This window comes from Seriola lalandi, unplaced genomic scaffold (genome assembly GCF_002814215.2).
Source record: "Seriola lalandi dorsalis isolate HSWRI2012SDOR001 ecotype SW California unplaced genomic scaffold, Sedor1 jcf7180002054677, whole genome shotgun sequence".
NCBI classification, from domain to species: Eukaryota; Metazoa; Chordata; class Actinopteri; order Carangiformes; family Carangidae; genus Seriola; species Seriola lalandi.
In genome coordinates, this window is record NW_019525230.1 from 1,292,141 (window position 1) to 1,302,039 (window position 9,899).

The following is a 9,899-nucleotide window of genomic DNA, read 5'->3' on the forward strand; positions in this document are numbered from 1 at the left end:
TACTGTGAATCCTCCTTCAGCTGCATCATTGCTCATCAGAGGAGCTTTGACCTCAGCTCTCTGCTTGAAAACTGTCTTCCTGCTCAGTTCAGTATGCCACCCGTCAGCCCATATTACAAGCTTTTAAAAAAGCAATTTGAAAAAATGCAATGAAACTGAGAGCCACAGTTGCACACATGAAAACTACCACTAAATACAGTTCGGTAAGACATAACTGCAGCTTCAGCCGCTGCAAAGCAATGATTCAAAGCGAACGACTGGTCAAAAGATTTCACATTGGTTTTATTCAAATAGCTGCTGTCAAATTAAGCATTGGATGATAATCCAGTCTCATTGAAGTTAATATAACTTACTGCAACAGAGGGCAATAGGAGGACATTAGGAACATAGCAAACATTAGAAAAATTCAACTGTGTTAGATAAGTGTTACTATCTTACAATGTAAAAATGATTGAAAATGTCAAAGTTTATTAGCAACAATACAAAATAACAAAGGCTGTACATCGCAAGGCACTTAAGCATCTGGTATTCCTATATGGAACGATGTGCTTAGACCAGGCACTCATATTGAAGGCCTACACACTGTTGGCCAGGGCCACTTTGACAGTCTGGACCTCAGCAATGTGAGAAGACTTCTGGATGATGCGGCTGGTGAGAGTGGGCCCTGCGGTGCAGCTCTGCCTCAGAGCAGAGGAGGGTCCCGTGACGCACATCCTGTCTATGATAGTGGTTCGCGTTATGGAGAAGGGCTCTCGGGTGCAGCTCTGCCCTGTGGCAGCGATGGGAACCATAACGCCGCTCTGGTCCCCCATGTGGCTCTGCCCCTGGGCCAAATTGGTCAGAGCCACGGCAGCGTGGATCTCCCTCCAGCCTTGGTCGTCCCGTCTCTGCTGGCCTCGGTCCTGCTGCTGGTCCCTGTGAATATAGAGAAACAGCTGTGTGAAGTGGAATATCATCTCACCTCTTGCCCGAATTAACCTGAAAAAAAAATCAGCTTAAGAGCAGTTAGAGAAATTCAGAGCAGATATTGTCCATTTGCTTGGATATCTCCTCTTGTTATAAAGCCAGAATAATACAGATGAATTAGGGGCGGTGGTTCAATTTCAAGAACAACGGCCAAGTTAGATTATGGGTAGTGTTAGTTTTCAAGTTGAAAAGTGCAGAAAGCTGATTTTTATGTGGATTGAGCGGTGAATAATTACACTTACCTGCCACATTTAGTTGAAGTATAGTCCACTGTATCTGCAAAGGAAAAGAAAAACACACATAACAATGCCATGAATCAATTTATGTCTTGATAGCAGTGAAATTGCAAACAGAATATTTACAGGGCAATCAGTGTTTGGATTTGGCTAAATAACTATATGTTAGTGATACACAATATTAATGTGTGAATGATTTTAATTTGCAGCATATGTGTGAGTATTTATGTATGTATCTATGGGCGGCTGTGCGTATGCATGGGTTTCGTGTGTGTTTGTCCAACCCAAATGCAAGTGTGTGTGCATCTCTGAATATTAGTACATTTGAGTATACAGTTACCACTTCTCCTGTATGTCTCTGTGAGGTGCCAGAAAGGTTTGACTCAGTGTAGCGCACCAGTCTGCCTGAGCTCAGCTACTCTGGCCAAAACAAATACAATGTGGTGTTTCTCTTGAGCTTTCGTGAAGGAAAAAAATCTGATATCTGCATTGTGTCTTGAGGACACACGCTCAGTTTTGAGGTCTTGAAAGATCTGCTAGCACCTGTAAAAGTTAGTCAGTGGTGTGCCATTTCTTTTCTTTTTCTCTTTTTTGACAAAAAGCCTGAGTACAAAATTAATTAATACCAGCAGGGGATGTCTCATGAAAGAATAAGTTAACCTGTTGCATCTGTGGAAGATGTTCAGAAAGGACAGTGTTTCTCAACAACAACGTGAAATTAAATTCCAGTATCTCTGGCTCTTTCAGAAGCAGGAGCAGGATAAATAGGACTTTGGTGTAATATTATATTGCTTGCTCAATTTCTGTTTGTGGTCTGTGCATAAGTGTGCATTATATGTAGAGCATACAGTATTTTCCATTTCATTTTTGGAGCATTGCCTTTTTCTCTTTGGAGCAGATAGAAGCTGGTCAAAACCAATTTTTCTTCAGAGAGCAATAGACAGGGAAATTAGAGGCCCACTGTGAAACATAGTCTTTCAATGCTAACAGCCCAAAACATCCCGTCTCTGATTTCTTCAGCCAGCCTGGAGCCAAAAGCAACTACTTGATGATAGTAAATCATTTTGCTGTTTTATGCTTTTTTGCTACTGACTGTCCCTAAGCATTTCTCTCTTTAGCCATAACACACTTTGCCAAGTACTTCTGTACCTCTGTTGTATTTATTACAATGAAAAAGCACAGTTTTACCTCTGGTGAGTTTCAATTTTATAACAGGGATCAGTTACAAAAATTTTTTTTACAAGGGGTGATGAAGTTGCTCACTGCTTTTTTGATATAACATTGTGCTGCAGTGGTGTAGGATACTGTAATTCCATGTTAGAACTTTTACATTTGCAAATAAGGAACATTTTGAGAAACAAACTTATTGTTTGTACGGCAAATATGATGCTACAGGTTGAAGCAGGTTAGCTCAGGGGACGCAAACCAGACCGGAAATGGGAAACAGCTAGCGTGTGTCTGTCTGAAGGTCTCTGCCTAACAGCACCCCTGAATCTCACTAATCAAAATTTTAAATTTAATTCCTACAAAAATCAAAGTGTAAAACCAACAAAATGTGGTTTTATAGTCATTTTACAGTCTTAACCCGCTGTAAAACTGCAACTTGCTGTTTTCATACTTTGGTTTTTGTACAGACTAAGCAAACAAGATATAACATATTAATTAGTGAGATTTAGAGGTGCCGGTAGATGGATATTTCTACCTTCAGACTAGCTGATTCCCCGCCAGTCTTTGTGTTACGCTAAGCTAATGGTCTCCTGGCTCCAGCTTAATACTTAATGGACAGAAAGAGGTATAAATCTTCTCGTTGAACTCTCAGCAAGAAAGTCATTAAGTTTGAATTTGGATGAAAAGTATTTTGTGTATATTGTGAGATTTAGCTTTCTATTACTACAATAAATCCTGTCTCATGTATCCAACTCACAATGAAATAATGTCTACATGAGCTGATTTAAGTGTCGGGTGTTCTCCCACAATATGAGTATAAATCCCCTCCTGCTCCAAAGTCAATGACTTTCAGTCATTCTCACAGGTGTGTCATTGAGATCCACACAGGAAAACAACTGAGCGCTAAAAAAATAATGTAACACCTTATTTCCTCGATGCGGATATCTATTCGTGAACAAGAGACTCCCCTCTCAGCATGCGTGTTTTCATTTGAAACAAAATGGGTGGAAAACGCAGTGAGGCATTCGTCCAGATATGTTTTCACCACTCTGTGTCCAATAAAACACGATTCTAGTCACATTTATGGCTCTCTAGCCTTTTTAAGGGAAATACTGAACTTGATGTGAGTACCATATAGCACAGTGTAAACATACATCCCTGTACCATAAATAGTAAAATAACTAAATATATCAGTCGGAAGTCTGATGGAAAAGTATATGTTAAAGTGTCCTTGTAAGACACCGTGTCGTGGCGTCACTTGTTGCCCATCACTGAGGTTTAGTGTCTTAGCTGTCTCGCGGGCGGAGTATAAACGTGTTTATGGTGTTAGTGCCTGTAATGAATCTGGCAGGTGGACTTTCCACTTCACCTCCACAGAGGAGCCGCACAGGGTTGCAAACACCTTCAACTCGACCAGCAGGGATTAATTAAAAGTTTGCACAAACATTTCAACAGCGCTGAGCAAGATCACTCCAAAAGAAATATGATTTGAAGTTAAAGAGTAATGAAATGTTTGAGGGAATTGTTCAATATTTTGGGAAATACTGTATGCTTAGATCATAAAAGTGATACAACTCCTATAGCGAATATAAAGCTAACGCAACAGACTGTTATATTAGCTCAGCACGAACATGGGAAAAACTGTAGAGGGAAACAACTAGCCTAGCTTGTCCAGAGTCTCTCTGTAAGACCGTTTCACATTCGAGTTTTTGTATCAAGACATGGTTTAAAAACCAAGTTAAAAAGACAGTCACCACTTTGGTTTTCATACAGATACAGATTAAAAACAAAATCAAGGAAGTCACTGCAGCAGTTTTTGTGCAGATTATAAGCAAAGTGTAAAAGGAAGTTACTGCTCCCAGCTAAGAATTAGCTAGCCTAGCTAGCACATAACATCTTGTAAGACTGAAATTTGTCATATGTCCAGTTTTGTCCTGATTAAACAAATTACATAAAAAATTTAAATTAGCAAGGTTTAGAGGTGCTGATAGGTGGATTTTATTTCCTTTGGACAAACCGATACAAGTTTCCCCTTGTTTTCAGGCTTTGTGCTAATAAGCTAACTGGCTGCTGGTGCCAGCGTCATATTTAACATACAGACACTTTCTCAAAGTGCTTCCCTTTAAAACGAATGAGAATTCTATTCACACTGTTAAATTCATATAAACACTAATTAAAATGTTTGTAAAATTATACAGTATTTGTTTAATAGTTTAAGAAAGGCGATATCCTTTATAGAGTATTGCATTTCACTGGTTCACCGTTCCTGTAAATACACTACCCTGTTTAGATTAAAAATGACCCTCCATTTATTCAAGTTAACTGTTAGTGGGCCAATTCCACATTAAACCCGGATACAAATTAAGCCTTGTCACAGACTACAAAAATACCCATTAAATAACTTGCTTTAGACTGGGACTAGGCTTTATTGCCAGGACCCTAGTTAAAAAGGAACTTAAAGAATGCCTTGTTTAATTTCAGAGTGAAACCATGAGATTTGCTAAGGAACGGTTTCAAAAATCTTTTCACAACTCTTATAATGTAATGTGAGTTCAGATTGATTTTGAGTAGGAAAGTAACACTTGGGAGAAGCAGACCGCCAAAGAGAACATGAGTCAAGGAAACAAAGCTACACCCTCAAATCCTGACGGAGGAGCCAAATGGATGTTAGTGATCTCGCTCTGCGTTGTCTCACAGGTGAGTGGCAGCTCTGACACTCACTCTACGAGACGTCTTCAGTGCTTTCATGACAGGCCGCCCCATTTTCTACATTTTGGCTGAGGTTTCCACTTCTCACCCTGGGAAGAATAAAGTCTCAGACATTCTGTAATTGTCCTTGAGACTGGACTGGACATTTCCACCATGGCAAGAAGCTGAGGCGGAACAAATGGCACATTCTAGTATATGGAAATGATATTTGCGGTGTGCGGCGGCAGCCAGCACGAGCCCCATCCAATTTTAAAATGAGGGATTTCAGCGTCTGCATGAGTCTTTATTAGAAATGTTTGTAGAGGCTTTGGCTCCTGTACCTTCGCGGATTTGAGGGTTGTCAGTGTGCTGGGCTCCCTATAGGTCTGAGAGGGCACCCAGGTGTCAAACTCCATCCCAGTTTCGTTGTAACTTTATAATCTAATCTTGCTGAGCTTCTGACTTTGGGAGGAATGCCAGGGATTTATTAATGTCAGGGAGCTCTGAGGAGCCATGTGGAAGTTTCTGTTCATTCTCTTCTTATTTTACTGTACACCGTGGTGTGTTAAAAATGAACCGAGGGGAAGCAGGGTAGTTAAACTGTCATTTTACCTCAGATTCAACATAAATCTGCAATTAACAAGGAAGATGCTTTAATGATTTCTGTGGACAGGGGATGCTGTCATTTCTTGTCATCCTAATTTACCGTCTGTGTTGTTGCCATAACATGTTACATGAAGTGTTTAGATTGTTATGTTCTCCCATATATTGAGAGTGCATCATGTGTTTCCCACTATAGAGTTAAAGGTGTGATCTCTCACCCATGTGGTAGACGAAGTTGGTCTCTGTTTCGTAGGACGATGCCGGAGAGACAACATCTCGATCACACTCGTTGGAGCTGAACGACTCAGAGTGACTCCTCCTCTTGCGGGACGACGTGACGCCTTCACCCTTTGCGGCCATCATGTGCCGCAGGGTGTCGTTCAGATACCGATTCAGTAAACTGCTCTTGTATTTGGATGGAGGTGACGTGCTGTCGTCACTGTTGGCAGAGTCAGCTACGGCAAGGACACCTCCCTGCTTCTCCAGCACGCTCTTGTGGGAAGATGACCTGCCAAAGTTTGACTGGCTGATAGGAGTCTGTAAGGGACAATCTTCGTCTGCATCAAAGGAAACAAAACAACTTATTTCAGATTTAAAGGATCCATATGAATATATAAGATGTTACAAACTATGATGAATACTCATTGGACCAAGTTTCAGATCCAAGTCTTGTCTAAGGACTTTAGTTGAAGGACGATTCCATCTAAAAGAAGCAAAAGTGACCCTCACCATCAGAGTCGGTGTCGTCGCTGCATACGCTCAACCTTTCAGCATTTCCTTGGATGTATTTATTATAAAGTTTGATCCTCAGGGCCCAGCTCAGGTCCGGCTGTCTCACTGTGTTTTTCAGCCTCCTTCGGGCATTTGCAAACCAGTTGGAAACCTGCGCAGATGCACCTGGTTACAGGACGCTGGCTCACAAAATTCAACATCAACACATCCCTGAAGGCACAAGCTCGTCTCACCTGCACTAATGTCATGTGTGAGCCCAGCGCCAGCAGGACCTTCTCAGTCTTGGTGGGGTAAGGGTTGTCTCGGTGTTTGTACAGCCAATGTTTCAGGGGTCGGGCCATGTCCTGCAGCACCTGTCTCTTGTGGCGAACTTTGACCCCACCCAGTCGAGACCTGAAGGAGTCAGGAATCACCTAATAGATTCACTAAATCCGCCCACAATCCCCTCTTTTTACACTGTGACACTGATGCATCAAACAGCAGCAAGCTTGCTAACTCTTCTAATCAGAAACATTATGGTTACACAATATCATGCAACTGAATTATAAATCTTGTTCAACTATGTTAGTCAAGTCATAGTAAAAAGAACATTTTAGAAACACATAATAGAAAGCTGGGAAATTATCTTTATCTTTATACTGCATTTTAATATATACATATAGCTGCTTTAAGATAACTGCAACACAAAATACTGTAGCCTATCACCACCTGTTTTTACTGTACAGGTAATAATACAGACAAATAGGGCCGTACCCATATCTCCTGTACTTGATAGTAGATCCGGTGTCAGTGGTGTCCTGGCATTGCAGCAGGTCTGTGTTCTGTCCGTCTGTTAAACTGGTCTGAGGTAAGTCTACACAGCTCAACCTGCTCCTCTCCTCTGCCCTCACGTCGTCCTCCAAATGAAGCAGAGTGTCAGACTTCATCACAGCAACTTTGTTCATTCTCAAACCCGCAGAATTTTCCTCAATCAACAGGTGCATCAGTAGACCTCCAGATGTAAATAGAAGCCGTAGGTTCCCATCCTTGATACACTTGATGTAAAAGTAATTTTAAAAAAAAAAAGAAAAAAGAAAGGTTAAAAGGTGTCCTTTGTGCTTCTCTCTGTGCCCACGGGGGCTGTGGCTGAGAAGAGAGATGATGACGGAGAATAATGTTTGAAAAGTCAGAGGATGTTGTCTGGTTTAGTTGAGCTGTGTGAGGAGAGTTCAAATAACCTGCTGCTTCGCCGCCCATTGGCTCTCCTGCCGTCCAATCACTGTGAGCTCTGTGAGGAAAAGCTTGCAGAGCAGCAGCAGCAGCAGTGGTAGCACCTCACAGTATGAAAAATATTCCACATGTAAGAATATCAGAAAATGCGGTCATTAGATTTACAAGTGAGATTCTGTCTGGTGTGACTGCAGCCTGCGTTCACCAGTTCGACATGCTCTCATATTTCCTACATGAGGCATATGATTCTCGTGGAGCTTGTGGTTTTACCAAAAATCGTGTCAGCAGATAATAATACATGTTTTACCAGGGGATTCTGGAAATTTATGGGTGTAATTACACGGTTGCCAATAACCAGCAAAAACCACCAAACTGTGCCTCGTGTCATTCAGGGATTCCTGCTGAGTACAAATTGGCTCATTACGAAGAAAGTGGAAAATGAAACTGATCTTTTGCCTATATAATCCTCAGCCAGTGTTGCATGTGTAACTCACAGGAGTGTGTTAGCATGTGCACTGGTGTGTCAGAATTGTGCATCTTTTACTCTGCGTGCACTGTGAGCCGTGGTAATCCAGCGATAACGCTCATATAACAGGGACTGCGAACAATTATGAAAACTAAGTCTGACAGACGCTCAGCATTGTCATTAGTGTAACTAGATGACAACATGTTGGCACTGAGCCTAGTGCTTGAAGACTCTATGGTTCAACTTCAGCAGCATGTTTTTCCTCTTGACATCAAAACACTCTTATGTAAGACTGTTTGCAAATACAGTAATGACTTTACCATGCACAATCATAACTTAATAATCTTTAAGCAAACAATTGTGATAAAATGTGCTTTTCCTCCCCACACTTTAAACTTATGACGGTTGTGGCTACAATCCAGGCAGCACTTGTTCAATCATTAAACATATTAGAGGACTTCATAACTCTCCCCCCTGTTCATAATTCAGCAGTATCAGAGGGGAGGCTCAGTTTCAATGGTTTCAAAGCTGAAAAACACATGGACCAGAAGCATCCCCGTTAGGTGCAGTAAATTCCTCGCTCACATTCCTCAGCAGCGGTCGGAGAATGCTACATGCTATCATGCACCATTTACTCCTGTCCCTCTGTGATGTGTTCACCGACTAGACTGTTGATATTAGCTGGGAACACACCTACACTGGGCAGCCAGGAGACCTTGAAAAAACGCAGTGGAAGGAGATATATCTGTTTTTGTTTGGATAGTTTGGCACTTGTGTGTGTGCGACTGCAGGTTCACAAACTCCAGACCTATCCGAAAAGCCAAACACATAGCAAAGTGTATTGGAGTGAACAAAACTGAAGAAGAAACTAAAGCCAAATTTAGACATTGCATTAATTGTAATTTGGTAATTCTAACTCAGCAGATTAATAATGAAGGATTATTAATAATGCTTTTCATGCTGATGCTGCTCTGTGTGCCAAGACTTTTGCAACTTTTGCTGAACAGTGGCCACTACAGCCAAACGAGGTATTTACAGCGTATTGCCCAAGATTGCTTTAAAACTGCACTAATCAATATTTCCATATTGACAACAGATCAAATTACTATATGTAACATGTTACTCATATTGACAAACCCACAGAAAATGATCACTTTCACTCTTTCCTCAGATCTTTGAAGAGTTTTAGCTTCTTTCAGTTTATTGTTTTGGTTTAACAGCCTGCAATTATAATGTTTTGGTTCAATAATAATTTCTACCGTAGCTAGGAGCTGTATTTTATGAAAAGAAAAAGCAATGATAAACCTAGAGCATACAACCTAACCAGCACCAAAGAAAAAGCAGGCAAAGTTAATGACTAGCTGGTGAACATATGTTAGCACTTAGCAACTAAACCAGATATCTGCCTCAGGAGTTGGTGGAAAGCAAAACCAAAGCTAAAAGGAGAGAGAATACATTTGTCATGTGGTCAGCAACACGACTCCAAATGAATGCTGATGTCATCTGGACATAAAAATAAGCAAATGTTTGCTAACAGGCTCACTATAACAACTTTGTAAGTTAATATGTCAGTATTGGATTTACAGCTTGTTGTGCTGCAGTAAAAAAAAAAAAAAGAAAGAAAGTGAAACATCTCCTGGTGAGTTTTAGTGTGTTTACATCTTATTATTGAAAAGTCATCTGTCATAATGTTAGTTAGCCATGAATGTGTTAAGTTTGCTAACATTAGCCACTTTGACTTTCTGGTCATATCAGACCAATTAAGGCTGTAGCAACAAAGTCCCTGAATGTATTGAACTGAGCAAAGGTGTATTTATTGTTTATGAATTCAA

The 9,899-nt window shown here is 40.8% G+C and overlaps 1 protein-coding gene across 1 annotated transcript; it reads right to left on the bottom strand.

The window, feature by feature from the left end:
* Positions 1-261: 261 nt before the first annotated feature.
* On the bottom strand, positions 262-7,557 carry LOC111666501 (homeobox protein Mohawk-like). The gene is made up of 6 exons (XM_023421833.2): positions 7,146-7,557; positions 6,626-6,785; positions 6,390-6,543; positions 5,879-6,217; positions 1,209-1,242; positions 262-915 (listed from the first exon to the last, which is right to left on the bottom strand). Exons 1-6 carry the CDS (start codon positions 7,373-7,375, stop codon positions 576-578), a joined length of 1,257 nt encoding a protein of 418 aa, XP_023277601.1. The 5' UTR covers positions 7,376-7,557; the 3' UTR covers positions 262-575.
* Between the last annotated feature and the right edge of the window lie 2,342 nt (positions 7,558-9,899).